Genomic DNA, 21,310 nt, shown 5'->3' with positions numbered 1-21,310 from the left:
GCACCCTGGGTCTCCGTTGCGGAGAAATGGAATTCAGCGGCTCTTATCAGGGATGTTGCAGCGAGACTGATATAACAATGTAATAATAAAATGGTAAAATGGCAGAGCCCCATGTGTCCATACAATGGCATAAGAGGCCCTACCATCATCCGACCTATTTCCCCTTATTAAACGAGCAAACTAATTAATCACAATTTGCTTCTCTCTTTTAATAAACCTGTTTCTTTTCCCCCTTTCATTAAATTGCTCAATTCCTTTTTGAAAAAAGTAGTCTACAGAATCCATAACAAAAACAGAATTACCTGGAAAAACTCAGCAGGTCTGGCAGCATCGGTGGAGAAGAAATCAGTTGACGTTTCGAGTCTTCATGACCCTTCGGCAGAACTGAAGGATAGTTAGGAGAAAGATGAAATATAAGCTGGTTTAAGGTGGGGGGGCGGGGGAAGAGAGAGAAGTTGAGGGTGTGGTGATTGTGGAGATAAGCAAGCAGTGATAGGAGCAGATAATCAAAAGATGTTACAGACAAAAGGATCAAAGAGGTGTTGAAGGTGGTGATATTGTCTAAGAAAGGTGCTAATTAAGAATGGAAGACAGGGCACTCAAGGTACAGCTCTAGTGGGGGTGGGGTGGAAAGACTAACAAAGTTTTAGTTTTAGATTTAAAAATAATGGAAATAGGTGGGAAAAGAAGAATCTATATAAATTATTGGAAAAAAAAGGGAGGGGGGAGAAACGGGGTGGGGATGGGGGGGAGGTGAGTTTAAGATCTAAAGTTGTTGAATTCAATATTCAGCCCGGAAGGCTGTAAGTGCCTAGTCGGAAGATGAGGTGCTGTTCCTCCAGTTTGCGTTGGGCTTCACTGGAACAATGCAGCAAGCCAAGGACAGACATGTGGGCAAGAGAACAGGGTGGAGTGTTAAAATGGCAAGCGACAGGGAGGTTTGGGTCATTCTTGCGGACAGACCGCAGGTGTTCTGCAAAGTGGTCGCCCAGTTTGCGTTTGGTCTCTCCAATGTAGAGGAGACCGCATTGGGAGCAACGAATGCAGTAGACTAAGTTAGGGGAAATGCAAGTGAAATGGTGCTTCACTTGAAAGGAGTGTTTGGGCCCTTGGACGGTGAGGAGAGAGGAAGTGAAGGGGCAGGTGTTGCATCTTCTGCGTGGGCATGGGGAGGTGCCATAGGTGGGGGTTGAGGAGTAGGGGGTGATGGAGGAGTGGACCAGGGTGTCCCGGAGGGAACGATCCCTACGGAATGCCGTCGGGGGGGGTGAAGGGGAGATATGTTTGGTGGTGGCATCATGCTGGAGTTGGCGGAAATGGCGGAGGATGATCCTTTGAATGCGGAGGCTGGTAGGGTGATAAGTGAGGACAAGGGGGACCCTATCATGTTTCTGGGAAGGAGGAGAAGGCGTGAGGGAGGATGCGCGGGATATGGGCCGGACACGGTTGAGGGCCCTGTCAACGACCGTGGGTGGAAAACCTCGGTTAAGGAAGAAGGAGGACATGTCAGAGGAGCTGTTTTTGAAGGTAGCGTCATCAGAACAGATGCGACGGAGGCGAAGGAACTGAGAGAATGGGATGGAGTCCTTACAGGAAGCGGGGTGTGAGGAGCTGTAGTCGAGGTAGCTGTGGGAGTTGGTAGGCTTGTAATGGATATTGGTGGACAGTCTATCATCAGAAATTGAGACAGAGAGGTCAAGGAAGAGAAGAGAAGTGTCAGAGATGGACCATGTGAAAATGATGGAGGGGTGGAGATTGGAAGCAAAATTAATAAATTTTTCCAGGTCCCGACGAGAGCATGAAGCAGCACCGAAGTAATCATCGATGTACCGGAGAAAGAGTTGTGGGAGGGGGCCAGAGTAGGACTGGAACGAGGAATGTTCGACATACCCCATAAAGAGACAGGCATAGCTGGGGCCCATGCGGGTACCCATAGCCACACCTTTTATTTGGAGGAAGTGAGAGGAGTTAAAGGAGAAATTGTTCAGTGTGAGAACAAGTTCAGCCAGACGGAGGAGAGTAGTGGTGGATGGGGATTGTTGGGGCCTCTGTTCAAGGAAGAAGCTAAGGGCCCTCAGACCATCCTGGTGGGGGATGGAGGTGTAGAGGGAATCCATACCTGGTTTGTCTTAATTCATAAGTTTGCTCTGACCCAATGACATGACGATTTGGGCTTGGTTTCCTAATGTACTTTACCATATGAGCAGGCATAATTATGCAATGGATCTCATATCGAATTTACGAACATGTTATTTTTTCTGATCATTATATCCCAGTTGCTTTATACAATCTTATTACTTTTGCTCCACAACTCTTCAATCATGGGTATTATACATACAGAGGAAATATATATTATACAGTGGAAAATGTTTGTTAGAGTTTAACAGCCCTGGATTCCAATGGTTAGGCTGAGAGCTCATGACTCTTGTTACAGGAGGACAACTGTTGGTTTCCACCTGGTGAAACAGTTTTGAGAATGATGCGTTCATTATATTTGATCCCTCTTTGTTCCAGCTGAGAAGCTTTCTGGCGCATTAATCGCGTCCATGTCGAAGACAGGAAGGAAGCCAGGAGATCTGCACTGCGCCTCGGTTTCCACATCTCCATGGGTCATTTTCCCTGATACTATATGCTGAAGACCGATTATTTAAAGGAGTGATTCTGTACCAGCTCTGTCATTTCCTCTGGTTCAATTGCAGCATCGCTTGCGCCTGTCTTTATGATCGCACTTTAGTATGAGACATCTTAGAGATGGTGGGTAACGATGTAAATCGGCATCGAAAACCCACTAAATCCTGTTGTTGCTCGGACGAACTGCTAAAATGTGTGCCGAGTCAAAAAACGAACAGCTATTTCTACTGAGTGTGTCATGAAATTTCAGCGTTTCTGATTTTGCTGCATTCATTTTAAGGACCAGGTAAGAGCAAAAGCACCATGCCTGCAGCATGCAAGATTCAGATAACATTTATCAGCAAACCTGAATTGCGCAAATTTCCCACCTCACAAAATGAGCGTGCTTAGATAATGTTTCTGCCCGGTTTCGAACCGGGGACCTTTCGCGTGTGAGGCGAACGTGATAACCACTACACTACAGAAACTGCCGTGGTGAAAGCAAGCTTGTTTGCAATGTTAAATTTCGCTGTAACGCAGCAGGACGCGGTCTCTGTTGCAGAGAAATGGAATTCAGCGGCTCTTATCAGGGATGTTGCAGCGAGACTGATATAACAATGTATTAATAAAATGGCAGAGCACCATCTATCCATACAATGGCATAAGAGGCCCTACCATCATCCGACCTATTTCCCCGTTTTAAACGAGCAAACTAATTAATCACAATTTGCTTCTCTCTTTTAATTGTTTCTTTTTCCCCTTTCATTAAATTGCTCAATTCCCTTTTGAAAAAGTAGACTACAGAATCCATTCCTGGTTTGCCTTAATTCAGAAGGTTGTGCTGACCCAATGACATGACGATTTCGGCTTGGTTTCCTAATATACTTTACCATATGAGCATGGGGTAATTATGCAATGGATCTCATATCGAATTTACGAACGTGTTATTCTTTCTGATCATTATATCCCAGTTGCTTTATACAATCTTATTACTTTTGCTCCACAACTCTTCAATCGAGGGTATTATACATACAGAGGAAATATATATTATACAGTGGAAAATGTTTGTTAGAGTTTAACAGCCCTGGATTCCAATGGTTAGGCTGAGAGCTCATGACTCTTGTTACAGGAGGACAACTGTTGGTTTCCACCTGGTGAAGCAGTTTTAAGAATGATGCGTTCATTATATTTGATCCCTCTTTGTTCCAGCTGAGAAGCTTTCTCTAGCATAAATCGTGTCTATGTCGAAGACAGGAGGGAGGCCAGCAGATCCGCACTGCGCCTCGGTTTCCACATCTCCATGGGTCATTTTCCCCGATACTCTATGTTGAAGACCGATTATTTAAAGGAGTGATTCTGTACCAGCTCTGTCATTTCCTCTGGTTCAATTACAGCATCGCTTGCGCCTGTCTTTATGAGCACCCTTTACTATGAGACATCTTAGAGATGGTGGGTAATGATGTAAATCTACATTGAAAACCCACTAAATCCTGTTGCTGCTGGGACAAACTGTTAAAATATGTGCCGAGTCAATAAACAAACATCTATTTCTACTCAAAAATAAAAATAGCTGGAAAAACTCAGCAGGCCTGACAGCATCTGCGGAGAGGAATTCAGTTATCGTTTCGAGTCCGTATGACTCTTCATCAGAACTATTTTGACTGAGAGTGCAATGAAATTTCAGCGCTTCTGATTTTGCTGTATTAATTTTAAGGCCCAGGTAAGAGCAAAATCCATATGCCTGTACCATGTGACTTTCAGGTAATATTCAACACTAACCCTGACATACGCAAATTTTCTTCTCTCAAAATTAGCGAGCTTGGATAATGTTTCCACGCGATTTCGAACCGGGGACTTTTCGTGTGTGTGGCGAACGTAATAGCCACTACACTACAGAAACATTGTCCAGCTATGACTGCAGTCAGCCTATCCGTAATGTTAAACTGTGTTGTCAGGCAGCAGCTCTCTGGCTCTTTGTTTGGGAGAAATGGAACTCTGCTGCTTTAATTTGGAATTCTGCAGCCAGACTCAGATAACAATGTCATCATAAGATGGCACAACACCATGTATCCATACCATGGCCCTTCCATCATCCTGTCTCTGTCAGCTTTTTAAAAGAGCAAACGAATTAATATCAGTTTCCTTCTCTCTGTTAGTGAACTTGTTATTTTTCTGCATATCAATTAATTGCATCATTCCTTTTTGAAAAAGGAGTTTCTGCAGATTCCATGCCCAGTTTGCCTTAATTAACACTGTTCCCCTCACCCAATGCCATGAAGATTTAGACTTGTGTTCCTAACATAGCTATGCATATGAACATTATTTACTTATCTCTTGATTTCACACTGAATTGACGAAAGTGCTTGTTTTTCTCATCAAGCATCTCATTATTTCTCAGTTATTTACACAATCTGATTACATTTGCTCCACAACTTGTTAATCGAGGGTGTTATATCACAGAGGAAAATGATTGTTACAGTTAAACAGAGCCCTGCCAGGATCACATGCTGAAATAGTTCGTTTCGTTCAGTTGGTTTAATATAATTTTGTTCTGTGAATGTAATTTCACAAAATACATGTTTCTTTAGGAAACAGGTCAGTGCTGATCTACCAGAATGTTTGGAGGATTCCAGTGGTTAGACTAAGAGGTCATGTCACTTGTTACAGGGAGAGAACTGTTGGTTTCCACCTGTTGCCTCAGTTTGTTTTGAATTTCAAAATGCAGAAGGCTCGATCCAGCAAATATCTCAGGCAGCAATCCTTTCTGCTCAATCATTAGGAACGCCATTCTTCTCCTCAGGAGACGAAATTCAACAAACTTTTCTCAGCAATATTTTACGTTATTCATCATTCAGTATTAATATATTTCTATTTGTTATTGATGCCCTCGTTTGACTTGAGACTCTCTGAAATATACAACAACATCGAATTGCAAACGTGACTGGCAAACAAAAGAATGCCAGACACCAGGTAATGCGTTTGATATGGGTCTGATTTGAAATTTAGCACAACAGTCAGTATTTCAACAAAATCATCAAAGAATTTTACAGGGAACCGGTTTGAGAATGACACGTTAATTATATTTGTTCCCCCTGTGAGCACACATTACTATGAGACATCTTTGACATGGTCAGTAACTGTTAATCTGCATCGAAAGACCCATTAATTTCTGTTGTTGACTGGACGAACTGCTAATATGTGAGCGCAGTGAAATACGAACATCTAATTCCACTTAAGTGTGTCATGAAATCTCATAAAAGACCTCTGTGAGAGCAAATGCAATATGCCTGCAACATCGGAGATTCAGGTAAGCTTCAATGAGCAAATTATCCTCATTCTTTAATGAGTAAGTTTCAATAATGTTGCTACTCGGTTTTGAACCAGGGACCTTTCGCGTGTTAGGTGAACGTGACGACAACCACACTTCAGAAACATCTATTTCTACTCAAGTGTGTCATGAGATCTCAGCACGTCTGATTTTGCTGCATTCATTTTATGACCTCGGTGAGAACAAATGCAAGATGCCTGCAAATGGGAGATTCAAGTAAGTGTCAATGGTGCAAATCACCCTCACTATTGAATTAGTAAGTTTTAATAAAGTTTTTATTGCATTAAAGGTGTTGTATACATGCAAGCTATTGTTGTCTACTTTAAGGAGCGATTTCATTACCAGTCTCAGTTGAAACACCATGGGCGCTGTGGCACCAGGGAGAGGATTTGTACTGGCTGAGAGTGAAAAGGGATTCACTCGGTCATCCCATTTACTGACACAGCAGCATAGTCACTCTGGAGAGAGACCATCCAGGTAATTCACGAGTACGGGAGGGTTTACTCAGTTTTCCCGCCAACTTTGAAAGTTCAAAGCATTTGATGCATGTTCAGCACATTCACACAGTAGTGAGGCTGTTTAAATGTTGTGTGCGTGGGCGGTGATTCACCTGTTCTTCCCACCCGCTGTGATGCTAGTGAGTTCACATGTGACTGTAGGGGTTGGAATTCTGTTTTTCTGCTGTTTTGGGGATTCTCGATTCGCCATTAATTCCCATTCTCCTTTTTTCTGCTGGGTAATGGAGGGTCCATGCAGTTGGCTTTCGGTATAATTTGTTTATTAGCTTTAGTATTGGACCCTCCGACCCAGCTTCCACTCCGCAACAGGAAAGCAAATCAGGATATCCTAAATTGGACTTTCAATGGGGGAAGGGGTTACCCAGCATTCCCCGCGGTAGAGAATGTCCCCGCTCCACACAACAGGAGGCCAGTGCGCATGCGCAGTGTCGAACAGTGTTTGAGCATGCGCGGGCTGAGCAATGGCGATGGAGATAAGCTTCTTTTTCTGATCCGCAATCGGTGAGGGAGGGATGAAGGGTCTGAGGGAGCGAACGATCCGGTGGGTGGACGGGAGAGCTTCGTAAACATGTTGCGTAAGCTGCAGTCTCCCGAATGAGAAGCTACCGGTCCCCGTTTACAAGAGCAGGGCGACAGCTGAAGGGCTCCTGCTGCTGCAGAGCGGGGTGAACGGAGGAGGAATTTCCAAAGCTTGTGGCCTTGGCAACGGAAAGAGCGGCACCAATGCTGGGGTGATTAATATGGGGAATGTTGAAGAGGCCGGCGGTAGATGAACACATGTTTGAGAGGGGAGGAGGATATTACAGAGATAGGGATGATCGCAGCCAGAGAGGAAATCCATTGAGTGGAGGGTTGTATGAGTGGAGGAGATTACAGAGATAGGGATGATAGCAGCCAGAGAGGAAAGCAAGGATGAGAATTTTAAAATTTTGATGCTTCTTAACCGGGAACCTTTGTAGGTCAGTGAACACAGGGATGAAGGATAAACAAGGCTTGGCCTGAGTAAGCAGAGTTTTGGATGACCTCAAGATTACAGGGAGGTTGAATGTGGGAGGCTGGCAGGGAGTGCGTTAAAATAGTTACATCTAGAGGTAACAAAGGAATGGATGATGGTTACAACAGGGGCTGAGCTGAGACGAGGGTGGAGTTCGGCGATGTCGCTGAGGTGGAAATCGGTGGTCTTGGTGACGTTGTGGATATGTGTTCGGAAGCTCATCTTCGGGTGAAATATTTTTCCATTGTTGTGAGCAGCCTGGTTTAGCCTCAGACAGTTACCAGGGAGAGGGATGGAATTGGTGGCTGGCAGTGGAGTTTGTAGTGGGGACTGAAGAGAACGGCTTCGGTTTTCCCAATATTTAAATAGAGGAAATTTCTGCTCATCCAGTACTGGATGCCAGACCAGTCAGGATGGTGTGTGACTTGGAGGGGAGCTTGGAGGTGATGCTTCCCTGGCCCTTCCAGGTGGTGGAGGTTGAGTGTTTTGGAGATTCCCTCACAGTTCTGGTCAAGCTGTAGATATATAAAATATATGAAATCTCTCTCTACCCCCTGTTTATTTTTCTTTCTCTGTCTCTTCATTCAGCTCAAGTTCACAACCTGCCTTTGTGTTTTTGTGCGTTCTCTTCACTCCCTTTTTCTGTTTTAAATCAGCTTCACAGGGTATTAGAAGGGGAGGATTTGCAGTCAGAAAACAGCATCTGAAGGAGTCACCCAATACATCCTAACCCGAATAGCACAGCATTTTTAACATGGAAGGAAAAAGCACTGTAGAAAAACCGTGGAAATGTGGGGACTGCGAGGAGAAATTCAGTTACCCTTGTGAGCTGGAAACTCATCGGCGCAGTCACACTGGGGAGAGGCCATTCACCTGCTCCGTGTGTGGGAAGGGATTCACTCGATCATCCCAGCTGATTACACACAAACGAGTTCACACTGGGGAGAAACCATTCACCTGCTCCGAGTGTGGGAAGGGATTCACTCAGTCATCCAACCTACTCAGACACCAGCGAGTTCACACTGGGGAGAGGCCTTTTAAATGCCCAGATTGTGGGAAGTGCTATAAAAGTTCATGGGAACTGCTGCTCCATCAACGTGTTCACACTGACGAGAGACCGTTCAGGTGCTCTCACTGTGGAACTGGGTTCAAGCGATCATCTCAACTCACTGTGCACCAGCGAATTCACACTGGAGAGATGCCATTCACCTGCCCTGTGTGTGGGAAGGGATTCTCTCGATCATCCCAGCTGATTACACACCAACGAGTTCACACCGGGGAGAAACCATTCACCTGCTCCGAGTGTGGGAAGGGATTCACTCAGTCATCCCATCTGCTGAGACACCAGCGTATTCACACTGGGGAGAGACCTTTTAAATGCTCAGACTGTGGGAAGTGCTATAAAAGTTCTGGGGAACTGATGTCCCATCAACCTGTTCACACTGAGGAGAGACCATTCAGGTGCTCTCACTGTGGAACTGGTTTCAAGGCATCATTTCAACTCATTGTACACCAGCGAGTTCACACTGGGGAGAAACTGTTCACGTGCTCCGAGTGTGGGAAGGGATTTACTTGGTCAGCCAACCTGTTGAGACACCAGCGAGTTCACACGAGGGTGAAACCTTTTAAATGCTCAGACTGTGGGAAGTGCTATAAAAGTTCTGGGGGACTGATGTCCCATAAACGTTTTCACACTGATGAAACGCCATTCAGGTGCTCTCACTGCGGGACTGGGTTCAAGCGATCATCTCAACTCACTGTACACCAGCGAGTTCACACTGGGAGAGGCCATTCACCTGCTCTGAGTGTGGGAAGAGATTCACTCGGTCATTCACTCTGCTGAGTCACCAGCAAGTTTACAAGTCATGACAGTGATTGTATTTTTCTGCTAATCACATCCAGGACAAAACCATGTTCATTGGAGTCTGTTTCTGCTGATGTTAATAAATTGCAGTCCAGTTATAGGTGTTAATATTTTGATTATAATAAAAATAAATCAGCTTTGTGCTAAACACACAGTGTGCCGAGTCTTTTTAATATCTATAACACAAGTTAATTCCTTTGAAGCGCACTCCCTCTCCCCTCTCCTCTGCACTCACCTCCAACTCACCAAGGCTCTTTCGACAGCACCTTCCAAACCCATGACCACTACCATCCCTGTCGCTAGCCATTTCAACACACCATCCTGCTCTCATGCCCACATGTCCTTCCTTGGCCTGCTGCAATGTTCCAGTGAAGCTCAACGCAAACTGGAGGAACAGCACCTCATCTTCCGACTAGGCACTTTACAGTCTTCTGGACTTAATATTGAGTTCAACAATTTCAGATCATGAACTCTCTCCTCCATCCCCACCCCCTTTCTGATCCCACTTTTTCTAATAATTTATTATTTTTTTTACAAATATATTTTTCTTTTCCCTCCTATTTTTAAATTTATTTCGATCTATTGTTTCATCTCCACCCTTTAGTCCATTTCGATCCCTTCCCCCCACCCCACCCCCACTAAGGCCATCTGCCACTAGCTTGACCTGCTTGCTACCCTTTATGTCCCCATTAGCACATCCTTCAGATAATATCACCACCGTCAACACCCCTTTGTCCTTTTGTCTATGACATCTTTGGCAGTCTCTTCTTGGCCTCCACCTATCACTGGCTCCCTATCGAGCTCTACCTGTCCCACCCCCCTCTACCAGCTTATATTTCATCTCATTTCTATATGTCTTAGTTCTGATGAAGGGTCCTACGGACTCGATACATAAACTGTATCCCTCTCCGCAGATGCTGTCAGACCTGCTGAATTTTTCCAGGTATTTTTGTTTTTTGTACCATCTAGAAGGACATAGGCAGCAGACACCATTGACCAAACAATCCTCCACCAATGCCTCTCCTCTGTTGTCCAGCTGGGTGGGACTGCACACTCCCGATTCCTTTCTTATCGACTTGTAGCCAGAGAATCACCTGCAGTAGCTGTGATCATTTCAGTTGTATTATTGCAAACTCACTCACCGTCACAATGCCCGGGTGATTGACGGCACCCCCAGACCAATAGGAAAAGGGGGCTGGGCTCCGAGCCAGGTGGTGTTGGTCCTCCAACCAATCGGAGTGAATGAGGGGGCGGTGCCAGGCTGTGACTAAAGCATGCGCAGTGCGGGTAATGGGGATGGAGAGACGGGTCCACAATGGGTAAAGGGCGAGATGGCGGGGCGGAGGGAGCGATGGTTCCGGCGGGCGGACGGAGAGGCTCTGGAAACATGTTGTATAAACTGCAAACCCCGGAAATAAACTGACCGGGCCCCCTCCCCCGTTTGCACCGAGCGGGGCCGCAGCTCCCAGATCAATGAAGAGCCGGTTTGTATCAGGCTGGACATTGGTTCCAGAGGTTGGTCTCTGGTCTCCAGTGTCGGTTCTTTATCATTGAATGGTTACAATGCAGATGGAGGCTGTTCAGCCCGCCCTGCCTGTGCGGGTTCTCTGCAAGAGCAAATCAGCTAGTCCCACTCCCCTGCCCTTTCACTAACAAGACCAGCAACAGATATTACCCATCCCCAGTTACCCGTGGAGAAGATGATGTTTGACCTTCTTGAACCTTAGTGAAGGTGCTCCCACAATGCTTTAGATAGAGTTACAGTGATGATGAAGGAACAGCGATATATGTCCAAATCAACAACAACAATGTGTGTTTATATAGCACATTTCATGTAATAGACCTTTCCAGGTTTAACAGGTGTGCTAAAAAGCAACATTTGGCACAGAATCATGTAAAGATATAGGAGGGCTGATGGCCAAAGGTTTGGTCAAAGATATAGGTTTTAAGGAGGATCTTGAAGTAGGAAAGGAAGAGAGCGGAGAGGTTTGGGGAGGAAATTCCAGTGCTTATGGCCTTTGAGCTCAGGGTGTGGACACGAAGGATGAAGCAATTAAAATCGGGAATGCTCAGGAAGCCGGAATGAGCAGAGTGCAGAGACCTTGGAGGGTTGTGAGGCTGGAAGAGACTATAAGGGTAGGGAGGGGTGAGACCATGGAGGGACTTGAAAACAAGGATGAGAAATGTAAAATTTTGGTGCTTCTTAAACAGGAGCCTTTGTAGGTTAGTGAGCACAGGGAGGATGGATGAATAAGACTGGGTGCGAGTAAATATACGGGCAGCAGAGTTTTGGATGACCTAAAGATTACGGGGAGGTTGAATGTGGGAGGCCGGCCAGAAGTGCGTTAGGTAGGAACATAAGAAATATGAGCAGCAATAGGCCATTCAGCCCTTTGAGCCCTTCTGCCATTCAATGAGATCACAGCTGATTTTCTACTTCAACACCATTTTCTGGCACTATCCCCTTATCCCCAATGTTTTTTATATATAGAAATCTATCTTGAACATACTCAATGACTGAGCTTCCACAGCCCTGTGGGGTAGAGAATTCCAAAGATTCACCATCCTCTGAATGAAGAAATTCCTCTTCATCTCAGTTCCAAATTGCCTGCCCCTTATCCTGAGACTGTGTCCCCTGGATCTCGAACCTCCAGCCAGAGTTAAGCCTAGAAATAACAAAGGAACGCATGATAGTTTCAGACGAGCTGAGACTAGGATAGAGTCGGGTGATGTTACTTAGGTGTAAACAGGCGGTCTTGGTGATGATGTGGATATGTGGTTGGAAGCTCATCTTGGGGTGATATGTTTCATCATGGTTTTGAACAGTCTGGTTCATCCTCAGAGAGTTGTCAGGGAGAGGGATGGAGCCGTTGGCTAGGGAGTGGAGTTTGTATTGGGGACTGAAGACAATGGCTTTCATCTTCCCAATATTTAAATGAACGAAATTTCTGCTCACCCAGCACTGGATATCGGACAAGTCATAACACTGTGTGAGTTGGAGGTGATAGTGTTCACATACACCTGCTACCCTGGTCCTTCTAGATGGTGGAGGTTGAGGGTTTAGGAGATTCCGTCAAATTGTGGTTCAGTTGTCGGTCTCTAAAATGTTGTTACATTGCCCCTGTCGCTGCCACCCTCTTCTGTCTCTCCCATGCCCTTCTATTTTTCTCATTCTTTCTCTATCCCATTTCTCTCATTCTTTCTTCTCTGTGTCTCCCCCACTTCTCTCTCTCTTTTTCTCTTGTCATGTAGAATTCTCTAACCAGGGGGCCCTGGATGCTCCATCTTTAAAATATATTTAAGGCTAAGATGGAGAGATTTTTGGTCTCTGAGGCGTTCGAGGGAAATGGGGATCAGGCGGGAAAGTGGGGTTAAAGACCAAGATCAGCCACAATCATGTTGAATGGCGGAGCAGGCTCATTGGGGCTGATGGTCTACTCGTGCTCCTATTTCTTTTTCTTTATTCATTGGATGTGGGTGTCATTGGCTAGGCCAGCATTTATTGTCCAACCCTTGTTCAGAGGGCATTTAGGAGTCAACCGCATTGTGAATCTGGAGTCACATGTAGGCCAGACCAGGCAAGGGTAGCAGATTTCCTTCCCTGAAGGACATTAGTGAACCAGATGGGTTTTTACGACAAACAACAATGGTTTCATGGTCATCAGTAGACTTCTAATTCCAGATTTTTATTGAATTCAAATATCACCATCTGCCGTGGTAGCATTCAAACCTGGGTCCCCAGACCATTACCCTGGATCGTTGGATTACTAGTCCAGTGACAAAGCCATTACACCACCGCCTTCCCCTAGCGTTCTTGTAGAGGCCAGAGTCTTGTGTAGCCCAGACTGGAGGCAGGTTCCCTTCCCTGAAGGATATTAATGAACCACTTGGGTTTTTACAAAAAATCCGACAGCTTTCATGGTCATTTTTTCCGAGTTCTGACCCAAAAATGACCAGATTCATTTAGTTCAATTTCACAACCTGCCTTTGTGTTTTTGTGGGTTCTCTCTCACTCCCTTTTTTCTGTTTTAAATCAGTTTCACAGGATATTAGAAGAGGAGGACTTTTCAGTCAGGAAACTCAAACCAAACATCACACCAGAATCTGAGAGTCACTCAATTTATTGTAACCTGAATATCGTCGGATTTTGAACATGGAAGGATAAAGCACCGTTCACAGTGGAGAGAAACTGTGGAAATGTGGAGACTGTGAGGAGGGATTCAGATTCCCATCTGACCTGGAAACTCATCGACGCAGTTACACTGGACAGAGGCCATTCACCTTCTCTGTATGTGAGAAGGGATTCACTCAGTCATCCAGTCTACTGAGATACCAGCGAGTTCACAGAAGTGAGAGACCATTCACCTGCTCCAAGTGTGGGAAAGGATTCGCTCGGTCATCTGTCTTGCTGAGACACCAGTGAATTCACACTGACGAGTGAACTTTTAAATGCCCAGACTGTGGGAAGTTCGTTAACAGTTCCCGGGACCTGATGCTCCATCAACGTGTTCACACGGATGAGAGACCGTTTAGGTGCTTTCATGGTGGGAAGGGATTCACTCAGTTATCCACCCTGCTGAATCACCAGAGTGTTCACACTGACAAGAGGCCTTTTGAATGCCCAGACTGCGGAAAGTGCTTTCAAAATTCCAGGGAGCTGATGTCCCATCAACGTGTTCACACTGATAAGAGACCTTTTAAATGCCTGGACTGCAGAAACTGTTTTAAAAGTTCTGGGGAACTGGTGCACCATTAACGTATTCACACTGACGAGAGACCATTCAGGTGCTCTCAGTGTGGGACTGGGTTCAACACATCATCTGATCTCACTGTACACCAGCGAGTTCACATCAGGGAGAGGCTGTTCACCTGTCCCAACTGTGGGAAGGGATTCACTCAGTCATCCACCCTACTGACACATCAGCGAGTTCACACTGGGGAGAGACCATTCATCTGCCCCAAGTGTGGAAAGAGATCACACAGTCATCCAACCTGATGAGACACCAGCGAATTCACAAGTGACTAGAGTGATTGGTGTTTGCTGCTGTGATTGGATTTTGCTGTTATTCACATAGAGGACTGAACCATGTTCACTGGGGTCTGTTTCTGCTGATGTTAATAATTTCCAAAGCAGTTACATGGGCTAATATTCTGGATAAAAGTCAAATAAATCAGCTTTGTGTTGTATACATTGTGTTGAATCTTTCTAATATCTCTAACACAAGTTAATTACTTTTGAAGGTTTTCCCTCTCCCATCTCCTCCATCCTCATCTCCAACAAGTATGAGGAGCTCATGGAATTTCCTTGAAACAATCTGATCGGCTGCTTCCCTCCCTTACACTAGCGCACTGGGCCAAACTGTCTCCAAAGTTCCTCCTTGTCTGAGCCGTGAACTCTCTTCTTTCTCCAGTTTCTCTCCTACCTCCAATCATACCCTGTAGGGTATTCTCGAGCTTCTCGGCACGACCACCAATGGTGCAGCAATTGAATTGGGAGATGCACAGGGGACCAGGATTAGAGGAGGGGTTTGAGGAGATGGAGGAACTGTCTGTGAGTTAAGACATAGGGCAGCAGAATTTTGGATGACCCAAGGTTACAGGGGACAGAATGTGAGAGACCAGCCGGAATGTGTTGGAATAGTCGAGTCTGGAGGTTACGATGGCGTGGATGAGATATTCAGCAGCAGATGAGCTGAGACAGGGATGGAGTCAAGTGATATTACGGAGGTGGGAATAAAGGGCTAAGTTTGATGGAGGTTTGATGTGGGAAGGCAGGAAACTGTTTAAGTGAAGAGTCCTTGCCCTGAAAAATTAACCCCGTTTACCTCTCCGATGGATTTTGCTGCCCGGAATTTTCCAGCCTTTATTTCTAGTTTTTATTTCAGATTTCCAGCATCCGCATAAGTTTCCCCTTAAATGTTGGAGCCTCTGAACTGCGCGGCTTGTTTTACACGCAGTGGAGGCGCGGGAGTTGTTGTTGAGTGAGATGGGGGTCAAACGTCACAATGGGGGGGAGGCGGGGAGTTTCCCCAGTCCAGTTGGTCCGGACCCAGAGAAGGCCCCGCCCCCTTGCTGCGCTGCGATTGGCTGGGTTACCGGCTGCCAACCCCGTCCTCTCAGCCTCAGCCTCACGTTTCCCATTGGCTGGAGCTCCTGTCAGTCACGGTCGCACCTCGCTGACCACGTGCACCCGCCCTTTCCCCCGCCCCCTCCCTAAGTTTCCACTCAAATGCGATCGGCGGCCTGACTGATTCCGGGGATGTCCGTTAGGACATGCGGGTTTGAAATGTTGAGTCAGGGCGGGGAGGGGGCGGAGTCACAGAGTCACACGGGGCAGAAGAGGCCCTTCGGCCCATCAAGTCTGCACCGACAGGTGAGAAACACCTGACCTACCTACCTAATCCCATTTACCAGCACTTGGCCCATAGCCTTTGAATGTTATGACCTGCCAAGTGATCATCCAGGTACTTTTTAAAGGATGTGAGGCAACCTGCCTCCACCACCCTCCCAGGCAGTGCATTCCAGACCGTCACCACCCTCTGGGTAAAAAGGTTTTTCCTCACATCCTCCCTAAACCTCCTGCCCCTCACATTGAACTTGTGTCCCCTCGTGACTGACCCTTCAACTAAGGGTCCCTTAGCTGCTTAAGCTGCTCCCTATCCACCCTGTCCACGCCCCTCATAATCTTGTACACCTCGATCAGGTCACCCCTCAGCCTTCTCTGCCCCAGTGAAAACAACCCAAGTCAATCCAACCTGTCTTCATAACTTAAATGTTTCATCCCAGGCAACATCCTGGTGAATCTCCTCTGCACCCCCTCCAATGCAATCACATCCTTTCTATATTGTGGCGATCGAAACTGCACACAGCACTCCAGCTGTGGCCTCACCAAGGTTCTATACAACTCCAACATGACCTCCCTACTTTTGTAATCTAGGCCTCGCTTGATAAAGGCAAGTGTCCCAAATGCCTTTTACACCACCCCACTAACATGCCCCTCTGCCTTCAGAGATCTATGGACACACACGCCAAATTCCCTTTGTTCCTCAGAACTTCCTAGTGTCATATGCTGTTCATTGAATACATCCTTGTCAAATTACTCCTTCCAAAGTGTATCACCTCACACGATTCAGGGTTAAATTTCATCTGCCACTTATCTGCCCATTTGACCATCCTGTCTATATCTTCCTGTAGCCCAAGACACTCAACCTCACTGTTAACCACCCAGCCAATCAGTCAGGTTGGAGGAGGGACGGAGTCAGGCTCTGGTGACATTGCTGACTGCAGCCTGGACCAGGAGAGGAGAGGCTCTGAATGTTTTATTGTGGAACAGATTTTTCTGCTACCTTGTGATCCACCACCGCCCCGCCCCATATTCTGCTCTTAAACCAAATAATGGAGGTGTGGGGATAAATTGTAAAGTAAAATTTCTCAACCATATCAATATTTCCCGGTCCTCAAGTTTGTGAGAGGGTTGGGAGTGCTGACTATTCAGGAATTACACCATCAAGCCCCACAGAGCTGAACGACAGAGGAGGAAGCTGCGAGCAGTCATGCCAATGGTAGCAGACAGAACAAGAAGGATGAGGGAGGTACATTTGAATTCAATAAAAATCTGGAATTAAAAGTCTAATGATGACATGGAACCATTGTCGATTGTTGTAAAAACCCATCTGGTTTACGAATGATTCACTGTCATCCTTACCTGGTCTGGTCTACATGTGACTCCAGACCCACAGCAATGTGGTTGGTTCTTAAGTGCCCTCTGAAATAGCCTAGCAAGCTACTCAGTTGTAACAAACTGCTACAAAGTCACATTAAAGGACAGACTACACTAGGCACCGGAAATGACAACGGCAGTCTCAGCCCTGTCAACCCTGCAAAATCCTCCTTGCTAACATCTGGGGACTAGTGCCAATATTGGAAGAGCTGTCTCACAGACTAGTCAAGCAACAGCCTGACATAGTCATCCTTATGGAATCATACCTTACAGATAATGTCCCGGACACCACCATCACCACCCCTGGGTACGTCCAGTCCCACCGGCAGCACAAACCCAGCAGAGGTGGCAAGGACACAGAATCTACTTTGTGTAGGGGACTTCAATGTTCATCACCAAGTGTGGCTCGGTAGCACCACTACTGACCGAGCTGGCCAAGTCCTAAATGACGTAACTGCTAGACAGCGTCTGCGGCAAGTGGTGAGGGAACCGACAAGAGAGAAAGACATACTTCACCTCATCCTCACCAACCTGCCACAGGTGCATATGTCCTTGACAGTATTGGTAGGAGTGACCACTACACAGTCATTGTGGAGACAAAGTCTGACCTTCACATTGAGGATACCCTCCATTGTGTTGTGTGGCACTACCAGCGTGCAAAATGGGATAGATTTTGAACAGATCTAGCAACTCAAGGCTGGGCATCCATGAGGTGCTGTGGGCCATCAGCAGCAGCAGAATTGTACTCAAACACAATCTGTAACCTCATGGCCCAGCATATCCCCCACTCTACCATACCATCAAGCCAGGGGATCAAGCCCGGTTCAATGAACAGTGCCGGGGGGCATGCCAGGAGCAGCAGCAGGCATCCCTAAAAACGAAGTGTCAACCTGGTGAAGCTACAACACAGAACTACTAGCGTGTCAAACAGCATAATCAGCAATTGATAGGCAGGACTAAACGATCCCACAGCCAATGGATCAGATCCAAGCCCTGCAGACCTGCCACATCTAGTCAAGAATGGTGGTGGACAATTAAACAACTCACTGGAGGAGGAGGATCCACAAATATCAATGATGGAGGAGCCCAGCACATCAGTGCAAAAGATGAGGCTGAATGATTTGCTACAATCTTCAGCCAGAAGTGCCTGGTGGATGATCCATCTTGGCCTCCTCTGGAGGCCCCCAGCATCACAGATGCCAGTCTTCAGCCAATTCGTTTCACTCCATGTAATATCAAGAAATGGCTGAAGGCACTGGACACTGTAAAGGCTCTAGGGCCTGACAATATTCCTGCAATAGTACTGAAGACTTGTTCTCCAGAACTTGCCATGCCCGAGCCAAGCTGTTCTAGTACAGCTACAACAGTGGCATCTACCTGGCTATGTGGAAAATTGCCCAGCTGTACCCTGTACACAAAAAGCAAGACAAATCCAACCTAGCTATTTACCGCCCCATCAGCCTACTCTCGATCATCAGTAAAGTAATGGAAGGGGGCATCAACACTGCTATCAAGCGGCACTTGCTTAGCAATAACCTGCTCACTGATGCTCAGTTTGGGTTCTGCCAGAGCTACTCAGCTCCTGACCTCATTACAGCCTTGGTTCAAACATGAACAAAAGAGCTGAACTCCCGAGATGAGGTGAGAGTGACTACCCTTGACGTCAAGACAGCATTTGAATGTGGCATCAAGGAGACCTAGCAAAACTGGAGTCAATGGGAATCAGGGGAAAAATTCTCCGCATACCTAACACATAGGAAGATGGTTGTGTTTGTTGGAGGTCAGTCATCTCAGCTCCAGGACATCACTGCAGGAGTTCCTGAGGGTAGCTCCCTCGGCCCAATTATCTTCAGTTCCTCCTTCAATGACCTCTCTTCCATCATACGGTCGGAAGTGGGGATGTTCGCTGATGATTGCACAATGTTCAGCACCATTCACGACTCCTCAAATACTGAAGTAGTCCATGTCCAAATGCAGCAAGACCTGGACAATATCCAGGCTTCGGCTGACAAGTAGCAAGTAACATTTGCACCACGCAAGTGTCAGGCAATGACCATCTCCAACAAAAGAGAATCCAACCATCGCCCCATGATATTCAATGGCATTACCATCACTGAATCCCCCACTATCGTCATCCTGGGGGTTACCATTGACCAGAAGATAAACTGGACTAGCCATATAATTACTGTGGCTACAAGAGCAGGTCAGAGCTAGGAATCTTGTGACGAGTAACTCACCTCCTGACTCCCCAAAGCCTGTCCACAATCTACAAGGCACAAGTCAGGAGTGTGATGGAATACTCCTCAATTGAATTGATGTGTGCGGCTCCCACAATGCTCAAGAAGCTTGACACCATCCAGGACAAACCTGCCCACTTGATTGGCACCACATCCACAGACATTCACTCCCTCCACCACTGACTCACAGTAGCAGCAGTGTGTACCATCTACAAGATGCACTGCAGGAATTCACCAAGTCTCCTTCGACAGCGCCTTCTAAATCCACGAGCACTGCTACCTAGAAGGACAAGGGCAGCGGTTAGATGAGAACACCACCACCTGGAAGTTCCCCTCCAAGTCACTCACCATCCTGACTTGGAAATATATCGCCTTTCCTTCACTGCCGCTGGGTCAGAATCCTGGAACTCCCTTCCTAACATCACTGTGGGTGTACCTACACCACATGGATTGCAGCGGTTCAAGAAGACAGCTCACCACCGCCTTCTCAAGGGCAAGTAGCGATGGGCAATAAATGCTGGCCCAGCCAGCGACGCCCACATCCCGTGAATGAATTAAGAAAAAGAATGTCCTTGTGTCTCTTTAAATTGGATGATAAGTTAAAGTATCATCTTCAAACCAAACACCTTTATGGTTTCTCCCCACTGTGAATGATGTGATTTTATTCAGGCTGTGTAATTGGTTAAAGCTTTCCACAGTCAGTGCACTGGAACACTCTCACTCGGGTGTGTGTGTCTCGCTGCTTTTCCAGTCACACTGATGTTTGAAATCTTTTCCCACAGGCAGAACAGACAAACATTTCTCCTTCCATATTCAAAGGCCAATAATATTCATGTCCTGATGAATCAATTGATTCTGTAAGATCTCCATGTGACCTTTGATTCGAGTTCCCTGTCTGCCAATCCTCTCCTAATATCCTGTGAAAGGAGTTTACAAAAGTCATCACTGTCAGTCCAGGATATCTCCTGGATCATCGGAGACCAGGGACTCCCCCTCCCAACTCGGTTCATGTGAGGAACTGCAGCAATGAGGTTCAGGAACGCTACAGCCAGAGTCACACGACCACCAGATGTGACATTAAGCAAATCATCGCAATGTTGAAGATGTGTTTCAGGTGTCTGGGTAGGTCTGGAGGTGACCTTCAGAACTCGGCAGCCAGGGACTCCAGAATAATAATGATGTGCTTCATCCTGTACAACATTGCACAGCAGAGAGGAGGAGGAAGGGGCAGACCCTTCCTATCCCCCAAGTTCATCACTCTCCACCTGTCGGCCCTGCTTTCAGTGGCTGAGGGCCCAAGCTTTGGAGTTCCCTCCCTAAAACCCTCTCCCCCTTAAAATCTCCCTCATCGACCAAGCTTTTGATCACCTGTGAAGCACCTTTAGACGTTTTACTGTATTAAAGGAACTACATAAATGCAACTTGTTGTTATTGCCTCACACTGGTAGACTCAGGAATGCCACACAAGCCTTTTTAATCCTTGTACCATAATAGTCACAGTCATTTTCAGACTGGAAACTTAAACCTGCCGTAAAAACAGAAAATTCTGGAAAAACTCAGCAGGTCTGACAGCATTTGTGGAGAGAGAAACAGAGTTAATGTTTTGAGTCCATATGATCCTTCTTCAGAGCTCAAGAGAAGTAGAAATGTGATGGGTTTTATACTGTTTAAGAGGGGGTGGAACAGGTGAAGCAAAGTAGAATGTCAGGGATAGGTAGGACTAAGGAGAGAATGACAAAGATATCATGGACACAATGCAAAGGGGATGTTAATGCTAATGCTAATGACTAAATAAGGTGTTGGTAGTGGCAGAATGTGTTAATAACAGAACAAGGATAAACGGTCTGTGAAAGCACAACATAGAAACATGTGACAGATGGCCCTAAGTGACAGGTGGCTCTGAGGAGTCGCGAATGGTGCTGAACATTGTGCCGTCATCAGCGAACATCCCCACTCCTGACCTTATGATGGAAGGAAAGTTATTGATGAAGCAGTTGAAGATGGTTGGGCTGAGGACACTACCCTGAGGAACTCCTGCA

General features: G+C 46.4%; 1 protein-coding gene, 1 long non-coding RNA gene and 1 other non-coding gene across 3 annotated transcripts in view; 2 read left to right on the top strand and 1 right to left on the bottom strand.

The window, feature by feature from the left end:
* The window catches only part of LOC144697384 (uncharacterized), a 49,912-nt gene extending 40,465 nt beyond the window's left edge, over positions 1-9,447 (top strand). The window contains exon 2 of the mRNA XM_078569362.1: positions 8,219-9,447. Within this exon, the coding sequence (XP_078425488.1) occupies positions 8,219-9,293 (1,075 nt within the window). The 3' untranslated portion in view covers positions 9,294-9,447. The remainder of the gene's footprint in view (positions 1-8,218) is intronic.
* The window catches only part of LOC144697374 (uncharacterized), a 232,790-nt gene that overhangs the window by 162,621 nt on the left and 48,859 nt on the right, over positions 1-21,310 (top strand). The window lies entirely within an intron of this gene.
* On the bottom strand, positions 3,026-3,098 carry trnav-cac (transfer RNA valine (anticodon CAC)). Its single transcript has one exon. It is a non-coding gene; the product is annotated as a tRNA-Val (tRNA).

The sequence above is a fragment of the Cetorhinus maximus genome, chromosome 23, assembly GCF_964194155.1.
Source record: "Cetorhinus maximus chromosome 23, sCetMax3.hap1.1, whole genome shotgun sequence".
NCBI classification, from domain to species: domain Eukaryota; kingdom Metazoa; phylum Chordata; class Chondrichthyes; order Lamniformes; family Cetorhinidae; genus Cetorhinus; species Cetorhinus maximus.
The sequence above is the reverse complement of the archived record's forward strand: the minus strand, read 5'-3'. Positions and strand labels throughout refer to the sequence as shown.